At 37.4% G+C, this 16,859-nt stretch overlaps 1 protein-coding gene across 1 annotated transcript in view; it reads right to left on the minus strand.

The window, feature by feature from the left end:
- The window catches only part of LOC126470875 (nose resistant to fluoxetine protein 6-like), a 109,021-nt gene that overhangs the window by 53,549 nt on the left and 38,613 nt on the right, over positions 1-16,859 (minus strand). The window contains exon 8 of the mRNA XM_050098891.1: positions 1,136-1,264. Within this exon, the coding sequence (XP_049954848.1) occupies positions 1,136-1,264 (129 nt within the window). The remainder of the gene's footprint in view (positions 1-1,135; positions 1,265-16,859) is intronic.

Genomic DNA, 16,859 nt, shown 5'->3' on the forward strand with positions numbered 1-16,859 from the left:
TCAGTGTGATCATGTGATGTATCTGACCCCAGGAATGTGTCAATAAAGTTTCCCCTTCCTGGGACAATGAATTCACGGTGTTCTTATTTCAATTTCCAGGAGTGTATATCTCCTGAACTATGTATTGTACAATGATATAATTTTGCTAGTATATTAGGTGATATATGTGATTAGTATCTCCTGAATGAGTCTTGAATATAGTTGCTCCCTGTGGCAGTTTTACTGCATGAATAGTGAAAATGGAGAAAGTGATAAACTCTTTTCCTTTTGTCATTTTGTGGGGGTTGTCATTGAGAAAAAGTTTCTTATAGGTTTGAAATTATGTGTAAAATTTGTTGCAAGTCACTAAGCACTCTCATTCTCAAATACTGTGTGACTAAAGCATCATCATAAGCACGTCAAGGACTACACTAATTTTTTGCCTCCACCCCTTCGATAGGTGGGTGGGTCTTATCTCTAGAGCGATTCATTCCAGACAATAAATAATATGTGTACCAAGTTTGGTTGAAATTGGTCCAGTAGTTTAGGAGGAGATGTGGAACAAATGTACATATACAACATTTTTTTTCAGCTGATAATCATTCACAATTAAACCACTAAATTCACATATTACTGACAATGGTATTCTGTTACTTCTTTTTCACATTTATATCTGGTTATCAGTTTTTAAATACTGGTATCTCACAAAAATGCTCCTTTATTAACTAAATGTTCTTGAATCATTTAATGAATTTCAATTAATGTCTGTTTTTATAACAAAATTTGGTTAAAGTAACAAACCATATTGAATATAAATTTAAGGAAATACACATAAATAGGTTTGTTTGACATACACATGAAAGAGATCGCTTGGCTAATCATTGAAATATGCCATAGTTGCTGGTGAGATTGCTTTCACAGTTAGAATTTCACATTTGTCATTGTCATATGCACTATGCACACAATGCATAAATGCAAACATATCAGTAGCAAATTTGGTAAATTATGTGAATAGGATCCTGCAGAACATGTTAAGACTGCTGCTACACCAAGAAGTCACAAAATTCAGATTCTGATTAAATGTAGGCCAAAGTCTAATATCCTGCCTGATATATTACAATTTTGCATTTAAAAATATTAACAACTATCTAATTACCTGCCATATCTATAGGCCAACATGCCAAGGTATTCCAGAATCTTGGATTTGATGCCTGTTGTTCTTGTCAGTCTCGTTACATCTACTTTAGAGATTGTTCTGAAGTAAAGGAAGGAAACCAAAAGCCCACTGAAATTAAAACGAAACATGGTTATTTCACTGATGAATTAATTCTTAGTGTAAAAAAAAGAAATTTCAAGACTTCAAAAGAATATCAAAGATGGGAAATATCTATATGTTTCTAAAATTATGACTGAGCCTTTTTTTAGCTCAAGAGGTAACTCTGTGATGTACATAGAGTGTAAAAAAGTATGTGGACAAGCTTTGAGGGATTGTAGACAGGATGTTGAGAAACAGATTGAGGGTAAGAACCCCTGTCAGGGAATTCAGGGAATGTAACACAACAACTCTACAGAGCATCAAGGTTATAGGGGAAGACAGCTGACATTAGGCTACCCTTTTAGCAGCAGACATATGTTTGTGCACTCTACAGTATTCCTGAGGCATGTGTGAATGTGTTTGGTGCCGTTTAACATCTTATACGCTGTATAGGTTTAATGATAGGAGTTTTGTGTGTGTTCTGTCATCATACAAACTCCTCTCTACTGCTGAAGGGGAGGCTTAGTGCAGACATTTCTCCTACAACTTTGATGCTCTATAGTGACATCAGATGACATTTCTTTATGTAACTTCTTATGATCAACTTGTTTTTCAAGGTGCCATCTACAATGCCTCAAAGTTTGCCAGTATATTTCTGTTGCACTCTGTATATATTCTAATCAAATTATTTGGTCAACTCATTATTATTTCCTTACATTACACAGTGTTTCAGACTTTCATAAACATAGACCTTTCAACATGTTTTATATAGTGTGAGATTCTAACATTTCAGAAATAAGGTGTCCACATTTGTGCATGGGTTCTTACAAGGGTGCTTGATAGTAAATATCTACAGGTGACTGTGGACTGCTGACATTCTCTGTTATATGAAAGTCTGTCTTTAGCCAGCAGTATTTTGGCAGTATTTTCTGCAAACACACTCTGAAAATTACTACAGCAAAATCTGTTGACACTATGTGGCTGCATTACTGGCTTATGTAGCAAAATATTTTGTAAGGTATTGCAACATTAAGTGTTTGAATCTTGTAAACAATACTTGCAGATTAGGCAAAGTGGCTGACTGCTATCTACAAATCAGAATGAGGAGCAATCTATGATTGTGGGACATGTGATAAGCATGTTGCCAATCCTGCCAGCCACTACTGCCAGAAAAAGTATTGTCAGTTCAACTGTCACCATGTATTCAGCCAAACTGATAATCCCATTTTTGTGCTCAGTGTTTCTGTGGCTAGCCCAATTGTCATCATCAGGTAAAGCAGTGGTTCCAATTACATTCACTGTCTGGACTACAAATAGACTGTAAGGTACTATTAGCTCAATTAATGGTTGAGTTTCACTTCTGGTGCCTGCTTTACCTATTTATCATCCTTTTTTTCACTAATGCACATCCTGTTAGCCTTTACAGCTCAAACAGATGAGTCAGCCAACAAAATATTCCTACACTAAGTATCATATTTTAAACCTTGCTTGACTTCAAAGCTTCATCCCTGGTTATGAGGTTTTGGAAATCATTATTGTAGTCATACTTTATTTTATGATTGTTCTCTAGGCAGAGTTTGGTAACAGGTGATTTGCTTGGCTGTATATGTCATGTGTCTCACTGATGATCCTGATATCTCTCCTTCATTGTTATAAATGTCTATCCCAGAAAAGCAGTACGTGTTGATCTGTTTTGCAATGTTAAAAGCAATATGACCTCTGAAAAATGGATACATGCTACATTCGGCGACAGTATGACCTACTGTATGTGGGACAGACCATTAGAACTGTTGAGCAATGGTTTAGGAATGGCCACATAAATCAGTTAACATCTGTCACCATCTGGAATGTAATTATAAAATACAATATAACAAAAGCTGTAACATAAAAAAGAATGCAGGTCAAAGGGGAAGCGGGTGCTAGATATGAAACTTGGTTAAAACAGCAGTGTGATAGTAACAATGTAGCACAGTCTGGTTGCAGTCCACACAGTAAGGCTATGTACAGTGAAACCCCTATTTTATATTTTAAAAAATGCAACATTGAGGAAAATGCAGAATCAAGGAAAATGTACCCCCCCCCCCCCCCCCAAATATGAGCAAGAACGCATGTAATTGTCATATGTGATTAAAAATTGTGATACCTTCCAATACTTTGTATAAAATCTAGTGAAGGAAATTAAATATACAGTACAATGTTTATACAATAGTTTGTGGTAATGAATTTCATCAGTTCTTAAAAAAACACAGATGAGTAACAGCACATAAAAACTCAACAAAAAAATTGAAACTGTTATCTGGGTACAAGCTAATAAAGCTGTTTCCTGACATGCTATGACCACAAATTGTATGTTCAAAACATGCATTTTTGAGAGATAATCCTTTGTGCTCATCCATAAAAAAGCAAAAATTGATGAACATGTTGAATTAAACTGAAAGCATCACAGCAGCTAAGGGGTTAAACCATAAGCATAAATGTGGACATCTGCTTAATGACATACTTTGTCATCATTGCTGTTATTGTTTAAAGCTTTTCTCATGAGCTGCACTTCATATGCTCACCACCATTAAAGTATTATTTTAGGCCTGATGAGAGAAACAGAGATGTGAGAAAATGAGTTTACTTCCTCAATTAGAAGTCAGCTCAGTGAATATCTATACATTGTGTAAAATGAAAATTTGAAATAAAGCTCAGGTGCTGCAGTTTTGCTTCATGTCCTCTATCACTGCTGCCAATCTTTACAATATACAGGGTGTGATGGTGTGGTGCAAAATATATACATGAGTAGTGTATGTATTTGTGGCAACTGCATCATGTCAAATATGAACACGGAAGTTTTTAAAATGTGCTATTGCAAAACCCTAGCTCTATTTCTATGTTAACTCTTTGTCACAGCACATCATCTGCATGAAAAGTCTATTTGCAGAACTTTAAAAAATGCTTTCACCCCTACAAGCACTCCCATCACTGAAGGACCACTTCCCCTCTCCACACATCTAGCAGGCAAGCTTATTTTACATGTGTTAGTGTGGTGTGGTGGCTGTGCTGGCTACTGCATGACTTAATAAGTCACCAGCCAACACTGGTTCACTAGCTAGAAATGGGTGATGTTTCCTCAATTACAGCCAAGCATATTCTTCAAGACTCAGTATTTGAATATAAAAGGTTGACAACCGATATTTCGGTTGAATATAGTACATCAAAAATACATGAAAAAAAGATGAGACTGAGTTATAAGTGGCGCAAAAAAGTGGTGGCTGGGTCCCTTCATCACTTATTGGCTCGCTCCATTATGCTTTGCATCAACTGTCCTGTCTTTCAATTACCATTAGAATCATAATTCTGTGGTGAGGCTAAATGTTGCAAGTTGTTTGGAACACCAATCATGGATTACATCAGCATTTCCTTTCTCACATCTCCACTCTCCGCAATGACCTAAAATATCCCCTTAACTCTGCCACCACCTTTGGTGTGAATCATCTGTCTTTTGTGCCGCTTATAACTCATTCAGTCACATCAAATGTCAATAGGAAGAAAACGGGATGAAGTTAAAAGTCAAGGGAGACACTGAGTAAGAACTTAGAATCAAGGTAAACTTTAGTAGGAAGAAATGTAAAATAGGGGAATTTCTAGCATCGATCTTAGGGGTTTTTCACAGATGCTACAAATTTATGGTGTAGAATCATGGAAAACATAAAATTGGAGAATGTAAAATTGAATTTACACTGTAAATTCACTCCTTGCCACACGTAAGAAGACAGGCCAATCATTAAAATACTGAACACAAAAATCAATTTGTCAATTCTTTTCCCTACATCTGCATCTATATTTATGAGGACATGCTGGAAAGTACAAAGGCTGTTTTTTTTTTTTTTTTCAACTTCCGATCGCTTAGTATAGAAGCTATGCGAGCGGCAGAAAGTGGTCATGCACTATATGCTACTGCGCAACTCCTGCACTACACACTTCACCATTGCCAACCTCAAGGCATCAGTCTGTGTTGCACTACAGCCACGTAAACATGGATGCCATCATTGTTGCTCCCGCCAATTGTGAATTACGAAGTGTAACTCGGTTTCTGCAAGCAGAAGGGAATAGTGCAGCAGAAATTCATTGGAGAATGAGCCAAGTGTACGGAGATAACTTCATGACTGATGATGTATGGCGCCGAAAGTTTAAAGATGGCCAAAATGATGTGCATGATGAAGGGGGCCAAGGATGCAAGTCTGTCATTACAGCCGACCTTGTCGAATGAGTTGAGAGGATGGTTAGAGAAAATCGTAGGTTCACCATAACTGCTTTGTCTATGGAAATTCTGGAAGTTTCAAGATCTGTTGTACACTTTATTGTTACTGGACATTTAGGCTACAAGAAACTTTGTGCATGCTGGGTTCCAAAAATGTTTACGGATGCCCACAATAGTCACTGAATGGCGTCAACTTTGAAGTTCCTTGACCGTTGTCACAATGAAGGAGAAAACTTTTCGAAATAAATTGTTACTGGAGATGAAACTTGGATCCAATACGATACACCAGAAACAAAACGACAATCACAACAATGGATGCATCCAAATTCACCAAACAAACCAAAAAAATTAAATTACACATTCAACAACAGAAAGGTTATGGCTACTGTGTTTTGGGACCAAAAAGGTGTGCTGCTTGTAGAGTTTATGCAGCCCAGAACCACTATCAATGCAGCTGCTTATTGTGAAACTTTACGAGGTTTGTGGAGAGCAATTCAAAACAAACAAAGAGGAATGCTGACTTCAGGAACTGTGTTGATCCAAGACAATGCTCATCCACGTACTGCTGGCACAACCCAATGGCTCCTTGAACAATTTCAATGAGACATTTTCGATCATCCATCATACAGTCCTGACCTGGCACCGAAGAACTTTCACCTTTTCCCTGAACTGAAGATGTGGCTAGGAGGGCAGCACTTTCAAGCCAATTAAAATCTTCAAAACAACATCAATGCTTATTTGAAATCATTGGCGGCAACAGTTTTAAAAAGGGAATTGCAAAACTTGTCCACAGGTATGATAAATGTCGCAATCTTTTCGGTGATTATGTTGAAAAGTAACCATAAGTGTACAAAACTTTTGATAGTAAAATAATTGTTTTCTATGAACTTGTCTTTTATTTATAGTCTATCAGAGGTCGAAAAAAAATTGCCCTCGTAATACCTTTGAATTTTGTATGTGAAAACCTTAAAGCTTTTAAAATAAACAAACATTGTCAACAGTCTACATCTTTATTCTTCATGCCTGCATATTTATTTCTCAACATAGTCACCCTGGTGACGACCACATTACTGCCAACGAGAGACAAGTTTGTTGATAACATCACCATAAAATGTTCGAGTTTGTTGATGGAGCCACAACCTCTCTTTTGCCTGCACTGTTTCATCACTGTCAAAGTGAAGTCCTCAGAGATGTTCTTTAAGTTTTGTAAACAGATGCAAATACGATGGGCCCAAGTCAGGACTGTATGGAGGAGATGAATGACAATGAACCCAAGATGTTAGATGGTTGCAGATGTTCCAATGCTCATGTGTAGTCTGGCATTGTCATGCTGAAGGAGAGGGTGCTCCATGTGTGGATGAAGTCTTCGAATTTGAAACTTGATTACAGCAATCTGTTTCTCGTTCACCACCATGTCACATGCTACAACTCAGAGCCCTCTAGTGGCAGAGGGCTGCAAACATAAAGACTTGAACAATAAAATTTTATTTAAAAAGCTTTAACAATTTTCACATAAAAATTCAGAGGTCTTACTTTTCAGCACAGTCTCATGTTTCTCCATCGATACTCTACAATTTCTGTTAAATGCTTAGCAGAAGATAGCTGTGATAAGAATGACTGCCTGCATACCTCTGCATGAGTTAAGCCTGTGTGATTTATGTATGATACATACACAGAGATGGAAGAATACTGATAGTTTTTTCACAGTGCTTAAATTATTTTGTCACCTTATACTTGTGAGATTGGTATGTAACTTTATTATATCAAAGCATTTTTGATGTAGTATTAGTTCCATTTTTGATGGTAATAATTGTGTTATATGTAATGAAGTCTCTGTTCTATTTTTGTCTTCAAAAATATATCAGCTCATGTTATAACTATATATCTTTTCAGTCAGTCTTTTTCTTTAGTATCTGATTATTTCATCGTATTAAAAATTCACATATTTTATCCTCCATCCTGTAAAGTAACCTGTCTTTATGTGTATTTGCAGTTCAAAGTAACTATTTTCACATGTCCTTGTTGTATTACTAGCAATCAATAGTTATATTTCCTCTGAGTTTGTTTACTAGGAGACTGGAATCAATGGCCACATCAGGAATTTTCTTAAGAAACAGTACCTGATGCAATATTAGTAAAAACCATATCATAAATCACATATAGTCAGACAGTTATAAAAACACATTTGGTTGCCTGCAGTGCAATGCATAAGCCCTTCAGTGCATCTGCTGTAAAATTTTATCACAATACCTCTCAAAATCTTAATCAATTTTTGTCAATTTTAAAACTATCAGTGGTAAAAAATTTATATCCACACATTTGTTGATGGCCCATGATTCAGAATAGTCTAATAGTCTATAGAAAAATGAAAGACAAAATTTTGAATTCTATTTTAAAAGTTTTCACCATGAAGGCAAAGCAAACAAATGTTGCCACTACTCAACTGCATACACAAAAGAAGAAAAAATCTCACATACTTCACACCAGATATCTGACAAAGGCAATGACAGAAGCGACCACATAGATTTGGCTTTTATAGACTCTTAAAAAACTTTTATTTCAGTAACACACTGATATGTAGTGAAGGTAACATATTTGCACAAAACATCAAGCCAACTGCAGTTATATGCATGTATTGTAATGTACATTACACATTTTTTGATATCTTCGGAAGTGCCATTTTCAACTTTGTTATGTTGATTTAAAAATTGGCCTTGGCCCGAAACTAGTCACGGAATGAAAAATATAATATTTGCAACTTGGACTGGTTTTTCATTCTACTGATTAACAGAAGTTGTTGACCAAAGTTACTCCAGCATGCTGGAAGTTTGTAAAGAGTCATTGTGCTTTTTTTTCAGCTCTGATCAATCACCTATAGAATATTTGTATTTCTTGAAATAACAGATTCATGCTACAGCGTTTCCACCAGCTGTTTTCTTGATTTTGTGCAGAACCTCATCTTTAATGCTGAAATATTAATGCCTTTTGTAATCCAAGGATTTTTCTTTTTCTAGCTGATGAATTTCACTCATTCTGGCAACTTATTAGGAAAGTAGCGCAGAAAAACCTGCATGAAACTATCAAACTTTTTATTTACCATTGTAGCAGTCAGCACATTTTCCCACACCTCATTTTGTAAGTGAAAAGTAAAATTATTTATATTGGTGTTGCTATAGTTCCTACATCTTGTAATTAGCTTTTCTCTTAGCAGTAGCTGATGTAAACTAGCATGGGTAGAGAGTGCGCTGTGATCTGAGAAATTCACAAATATTATTTCTACATTACAGCTAAGATCAGTTGATGCCTGATCAAGTCAGCTAATTATCATAGTTGGTGTCATAATTGATCAGCTGCAACTTTGTCAGATCCTACAAGAAAAATCAACAATAAAATCACCACATATAATTACACTTCTACAGCTATTCTGGCATAATTTCTTAACAAGGAAGACAAGGAGTCATGGTAGCTAGTAAAGTGGTCTACACAGGGTGAGTCTTATTAATGTTTAAAAACCTCCAAAGCTACATAGATGATGTTGAGACAAGTTATTTAAAATAAGACAAATGGGGCTGCAAATGTTGGGAAATACACCAAAAGTGGATGACATATGTTGAAGATGTGATGTCACCAGATGACATGCTTCACCACAAGTGCAGTGGTTGAGCCTATTAGTTTGTCACACCTAATCATCCCACCAACGCCAACCAAATATTGACTTGGTGTTGCTCTGGGCCTTCATGCAAAACTTTAGTACATGGGGCTAAGAGTTCGAGTCCTGTGTCTGGCAGGCAATATTTTCTTCATTGTGTTAGACTATTATGAGTTTACATTGAGATAAGATTTATTATTTTATTTATTGGTCAGACAGTCTGCACTGGTTTCTTGCAAAGTACAATGCAACAAAAGCCTCCGGCATTCCTTAGGTAAATGAGTATAAGCTTCTGAATTGCATTGTTACCAGTAAATAAATTGTTCAAAAGTTGCAACATTTGCTTGAATTCAAGTAAGCAATGTGTAGCATTGCCCCTTACTGGTGAGAGCAGGATCAACATGCCAAACCACTGCACATGTGGCAAGGTACATCTTCTGGTGATGTCACATGTTCATCATTAGTCATCCACTTTGGGAGTATTTTCTGACACTTGCAGCCCCATGTGTCTCATATTAGATTACTTATCTCAGCATCATTTAGGGCACTTTGGAAGTTTTTAAACATTTATGGGAATCATTCTGTATGCTGATATTATATATGTATTTAAGTCTGTATGCATTGTCCCCACTAACTATATATCTTTGTCTGTATCATATCTTTCACAGGTAAGAAGGGGATTACCTCTAACATCATTTCCTAGGTGTACACAAGTTCCTCTAGTTTTAAAATGTTGCCTGGAATACAGATGAACTAATGTAAAATTAGGAATATGAGAACAAATCACCTCAGATTCCTTTATCTTGTGCTCATTGATGTACAACAAGTGCATTGCTGACAGTATGTTGTTTTCACTGGCAAGAATTTCAAATTTACTTTCTTTATTTCTCAGCCACTGAACACTATGACATTATTACCTACAGCATACAGCAGCTAGCATACAATCTAGAATGGAAAGTGTCATTCTTTGAATACTTAAGGTAAGGAACTAAGTCAAGCAGATACAGAAAGATGATGCCAAAATTAATGGCTATTTCCATTTATGCCATTTTTGTGACTTAGTATTTGTTGTGTACTTTAATTAGACCAGAATTTCAGATTATTTATGATATTATGTGTATTGTTAATGGGTGGTGTACCCACAGAAAAACATCCAATAATAAAATGAGAAACTGTCTTCCACCAGAAAAAAATGTATGAAAATAGGTTCATGGTTGATTCTAGCATATAAATTATTTACAGAAAGTTATTTTGATAACATTTATGTAATTTGTTAACTGTTTAGTTTGTCAGAAATTGCATTGTAAAAGTATTGACTGGCCACTCAGTAAGCAGGGGAGAGTGTTGTACCTTGGAAAACTTTTCAGACCTGTAACAGAAGTTCAAATATTTTTTAATTCCATTTCAAAATGGTAGCATTCACTTTATGAGTGCTACAGACTTTTCCTGAACTTAATCTGTAAAGGTAAAATTTTTCTAAAAGTGAAAAAGGGTTCCAAGGTACAACATGGTGATGTACCTAGGAACTAATGTTTGTTGTTGTTGTGGTCTTCAGTCCTGAGACTGGTTTGATGCAGCTCTCCATGCTACTCTATCCTGTGCAAGCTTCTTCATCTCCCAGTACCTACTGCAACCTACATCCTTTTGAATCTGCTTAGTGTATTCATCTCTTGGTCTCCCTCTATGATTTTTACCCTCCGCACTGCCCTCCAATACTAAATTGGTGATCCCTTGATGCCTCAGAACATGTCCTACCAACCGATCCCTTCTTCTAGTCAAGTTGTGCCACAAACTTCTCTTCTCCCCAATCCTATTCAATACCTCCTCATTAGTTATGTGATCTACCCATCTAATCTTCAGCATTCTTCTGTAGAACCACATTTCAAAAGCTTCTATTCTCTTCTTGTCCAAACTATTTATCATCCATGTTTCACTTCCATACATGGCTACACTCCATACAAATACTTTCAGAAATGACTCCCTGATGCTTAAATCTATATTTGATGTTAACAAATTTCTCTTCTCTCCTTTCCATTGCCAGTCTACTAATATTAATTTCAAATTTAAAAAGTGTTAGAATTCAAAATTTTTTGGCAATATTTCATTTAACAGTCTATGTGTTACATAGTAATACTCTATTAAACACTGATAATCAGTAAGTGAAATCAGATTAATAACAAATAATATCAAAAACTAGTTACAAGTTAAAAGCATTCTGAAATGGACGCTACTGGAAACTAAAACAGATTCCCATTTTCAAGATAGGGAAAACTGTTAAAACATTTTAGAAACTCAGTTCATTTGCAAATATCATGTATTCCATTGTATAAGACTTATTTCTGTTTCAAGGTAAAAGATGGTGTATGATCAGTGAAGTATGGTGTAACTGTCCAAATGTTATGTAACCACTATTACAAATATACAGAATTTTACTCACCATAAAACTCTGTAATTGAATAAGTAGCAATATCCTCCAAACAGCTTTAATTATTGCATAGCACTTAAATCTGTGGAACTTGCAATATTTAAAAATGGTGCAGGAACACAACCTCATGTCTCACAGTAACAAAAACAAGAGAAAATACTGGAAATTTCACATGGCAGTTTCTAGTATGTGTTGCTTGATGTGATTCTAAAATCAATCTCTAGATTCACCAGCAAGCATAACCTATTCCTACATTCACTATCTTCGAAGTAGAACACTCTCCCCTCTTGTAATTAAGCCAAGAGTATTTTTTACACTACTTAATATATTCTTTTAAGCCCAAATAATAGTAAACTGTGGTAGATACTATCTTCTGAGGGATGTAAGTTATAACACCAGGCCATTCTGCAAAAATCTCTTGTACGTTATACTGTAGTAGACGGTATCGGTACTGTGGCTACAAGGTGTAGTGTTGATCAGTCTTGAATGCAGCCATTAGCAACAATGAATATTGAAAGATCTGTAAAATATTTGTTGGCCATGTCTTCCTTGTATAACTCTGCCCTTTTCCTCTTGGTCCATATTGTAATCTTAGTCTGCTGCTGCCATGCAGCAGTAGTACTCATTTGCCGCTGGTACACTGTTTTTTGTCATGTTTTGCTGTACCTATCAACGCATATTGTCAATCAAGTATCACATTACACAAGTCTGAAACTGCTCCACTTTAAAAATTATTTTGTTTTTCCAAGAAACATGTTAAAGTTTTCTGTTCAGGTAGGGGACTGCACAAAACATGTGATGAGCAGTATTTCTTTCAGCTGATTCCGTCTACATATTACAGAAACAAAATTGTATGTAGCTGTACAAGCACTGAGGAAAAATGCCCAAAAGCTCTTAGGATAGCTGCCTACTGTGTATGTATAAAAAAATCTAGGACTAATACTCAGAATTATTGATGTGAGTAGATTAGCATTAGTTGTAACTGATTATAGTATCCTTTAGGGAAGTAGGCCTGCAGTAACAGCTTCTACCAATTGATGTATAATTTGTCTGAGCCTCAAAGGATCTTCATAAAGGAATTTATGGAACATGATGTACTAATGAATGAGTGAATGAATGGCTACTCTAGAAACTCTTTACCCACAGGTAAACTGACTATAGCTTTTCAGTGCATTTGTTTCTTTTTGAAGTTTGTTGACAAGAATGTACCATAGAAAATGACATAATATTCACAATGTAAGACTACAGTGAGAAATTTACACTATCCATCATTTAACTTTTACTGTGGTATCAACAGGACTGATATATTCAGACTTACAAATCTTTAACCACCAAATGATGTGAATATGCATAATTAAGATAAATTTAGACACACACTAAAATCATATCTTCTTGACGACTCCTTCCTTTTATCCCAAAGAAAAATTTCTGAATTTTGTGTGACAGATCACTGCCACAACCCGCCACAGGCCCCAGTCTATTTAAGGCTAGCCAAACTACACTCACCCTCAGTTTTCTATGTGTACTGCTACAGCTCTTTGTGTACATAATTGGTTCCTGCTGAATGTGATTAATGCATCTGTGGAGTACAGCTATTTTCAGTCAACTGGTCATGTTGTACTTATACCTAATTGCAATATGAATGGAGATGAGGGTGGTCCTGTTCTCTGAGCAAATTTCTACTCTGGCTGGTCCTCCATTTATTCTCACAATGGCTGATGGTGTTACAAAGGACATTTTACATCAGCTGGTTGAACAGCATGACTCGTTCACCACAGCACTGCACCCACCACTCACAGGTGCTGGACAATCAAACTCAGGTACTTCAATCATTGGCTTCTGTTTTGTCTAGTCGGCATGCTCCTCAGTCTGTGTCACCTGCTATTTTGCCCTCTTTGGCTTCCATGGTTTATCCAGCACCCTTTCCTATGTACAATGAGTCCACTGAGAAGTAGGACACATTCAAGAAATTTCTGCAACAACACTTTCAAGCTTTTGGTATTAATGATACTATTTTATGTCATGCCTTATTGCTTTCATGGATACTGCCTTGAATGTATCAAGTCCTGTGTCAACTTGCTACTTTGCAGTATCTATCTTCTTTACTGTTTGACCAAATGTGTGAACTTCTTTCAAAATGCTATGGTAAGAGCACCCATGTTACTGCATCCTAGGGTGAGTTTTACCACTGTAAGAAGCAACAACATCAATCCTATTGAGCATGGGCGGCTGAACTCCATGAGTTAAGTCACCATTGGAATTTTGTGTTCAATGTGCATAACGAGCCATATGCTGATAAGATGGAGAGAGATGCTATCATTTATTTAACTCCAGATCGTGAGGTGTGAGAGTGTGCCCTCCAGTGTGAAAATCCATCCGTCTCTGAGGTTTTAGCTATTGCACAGTCGTTCGAGATGTCAAGAACTGCAGGTAACGAAATTGAGTCATGGTGTGAGGTATCGGCAATCCAACCCTCTCCTCCACTCCAGGCTTCAGATAGTTCACAGGGGGAAGACATGAATGTTGTGGTCTGCACACGGTCACCATGTCTAGGTGGCCGGCCTCACTCCCAGCAGCAGCAACACCAGAAAAGTAAACAGGCCGGTAAACAGCAATGTATGCATTCCATGCTCTGTCCTGCCCGTATTGTTTCGTTAACCATGAGCACCCAGACTCCCCAAAATGCTGGGCTACCTGTCATACTTGCAAAAATTCAGCACAATGATCCTGATGTGTATAGGGACATAAACATTGTACTGGCTGTTACTGTTACGTCAAACAAGCTTTTCATCAATGTTATGGTTTTTCGTAAAGTTCTGCACATGCAAATGGATACAGCAGTTGTGGTAACCTTGTTAAACTCACAAACTTATATGGATTGGGCTCCCCTCCACTTCTCCCTGTATCACAAATTTAGTAAATTACGGTAAACAGAGTATTCCTATTCTCAGCCCATTCTCTGCCACAGTGACCTTCAAGTCAGCAGTCTGGTCACTCTCACTTCTTCTTGGAGATAACACATGTATGGAGAATCTTTCTGGATTAGATGCTTTTAAGTTGTTTGGTTTTACCATTTCAGATGAATTGAATTTAGTGTCTGAACAAGTGCTCTATATACAGGTAGATGCAGTATATTCTGAGTTTTCCTCTTTGTTCTCTCCTCGATTGAGGTGTGCCAATAATTTTCATGAAACCTACTTCATGCCCTCGTTTTGTCTGGGTCTGTCCCACTAAAGTGGCAGTCAGTGAACAAGTCAAAGATGAATTAGATCACCTCACAGAATCTGGTCATGCTCAGCCTATTGTATCAAGTGAGTGGTCTACCCCCTTAGTAATAGTAAAGAAACTGTTGGGCCAGTTATGGCTATGTGGCAATTTTAAAGTTCCTGTGAATGCAGTCTATCACGCCTGAACGAAATCTTTGCTAAGTTGTCAGGTGGTCAATATTTCTCAAAAATTGACTTGTCAGATGCCTATTTACAACACCCTGTCCTCCACTGCAGAACATTTGCAAAATCTCTGTATTCTTTTTTCTGTCCTCCAAGCAGCTTGGTTGAAAAGTAATTTAGAAAAATACCAATTGTTTCAGCCTTCTATCATTTGTCTTGGGTTTGAAGTTTTTCATGAGGGTCTCAAACCCTTGTATCAACATGTTTCTGCTATTGTTTCACATCCACATGCTATGTCAGTCAAAGAATTTCAGGTTTTTCTAGGCAAAGTCGCCTACTACCATAAATTTTTGTGTGGGGCAGTGACAATCAGGCAGCTGTTATATGCCTTGCTGTGCAAATGGACCCAGTTTTGGTAGTTACTGACTTGTGAAACCATGTTTTCCACCCTTAAGACCATATTGTATCCTGTGCCCTGCTCACTGACGTACTAAGCAGGCCTCCTCTTGGTTCTTGTGACAGACACTTCACAGTATGAATTGGGGGCGGTACTGGTTCATAGAAATCATGACTTCGAGCAGGCTATTGCTTATGCCTGAAAAACACTGACTCCTGCTCAGACTAGGCACTCTCAGATAGAGAAAGAAGCTTTGGCCATTGTATATGCTGTGAAAAAGTCCATGTTTTTCTCTATGGTATCAAATTCCACCTAATCACTGATCCTTATTCAATCCTTCTGCATCATTAACAGATAAAACAGCACATCAAATTTAATATTGGGATCTTTTCCTTTTGCATTATTCCTATAAGATTCATTTCTGCCCTACAAACCAAGACATAAATGCTAATGCTTCTCCCACCCACCAGCTCATTTGCATGCAGGATTTGATCAGTAGAAATCGCTTTGTTTCCACATTGTATCACCACACAGAAGATGGTTGATGCTTTTCCTGTAACTAGCACGTGGATTGTGAAGGCTGTAGCTTCAGATACCATCTTGCAGAAGGCCATAACATTCATACAACATGGTTGGCCAGATTCACCACCTTCTCATGTGTCTGACCCCTCCATAATTATTACATTTTTGACGTTGGTTCTCTGTTGTGGATGGTGACCTGATTTTAGACAAAGATCATGCAGCCCCTCAGGTAGTGATCCCCTCAGTGCTTCACTTGGATGTTCTCTGTTTATTACATGCAAATCATTGAGGTGTCTCATGCACAAAAGTGTTGGCCCCTCAACATATGTTTTGCCCAGCTTGGACAATGACATTACCAGTACCTGCCTGGTTACCTCCTGTCCACAGTATGTGATGCACCAAGCAGCTCCCTGAGCACCATTGTCTCCTTGGCCAATGGTTTCACTTGCATGGGATGGTGTTCATGTGGATTTTGTTGGCCCTGTCTCAATACTTATTGGCTGTTGGTCATTGATGCCTATTCTCATTTCCCATATGTCATTCATTGTGTTTCCACACCAACAACTGCCACCATAGAGCTTTGTCCATTTTTTTTCACTCAAAGGCTTGACCATGATGTTAGTGTCTGATAATGGTCCACAGTTTTCATTGCAAGGGTTTGCAACACTTTGAATCTGCCATGGTATCCATCCTTGCCCCACTGTTCCATCCACAATCTAGCAGTGAGGTGGAACGCATAGTGCAAACATTCAAACTCATACATAAAAGTGTGTTGCTAACTCTCCATCCGATGTTGCCTTAAATCAGTTTCTCTTCTCATGCTGTTCGATGAGAAGAGCTACTCCATGGCCGTCAGCTGAGATCACTGCTCCACCTCCTTTGTCCTCCACCTTGACATCAACCTGTGCAGCTGCTGTGCCTCTTCTGACTGGGTGTGGCTGCCTGGGCTTGCAGTTTTGGACATCACCCTAAATGGATTTCAGCTGTCATCACCAGA

The sequence above is a fragment of the Schistocerca serialis genome, chromosome 3 (genome assembly GCF_023864345.2).
Source record: "Schistocerca serialis cubense isolate TAMUIC-IGC-003099 chromosome 3, iqSchSeri2.2, whole genome shotgun sequence".
Lineage (NCBI taxonomy): Eukaryota > Metazoa > Arthropoda > Insecta > Orthoptera > Acrididae > Schistocerca > Schistocerca serialis.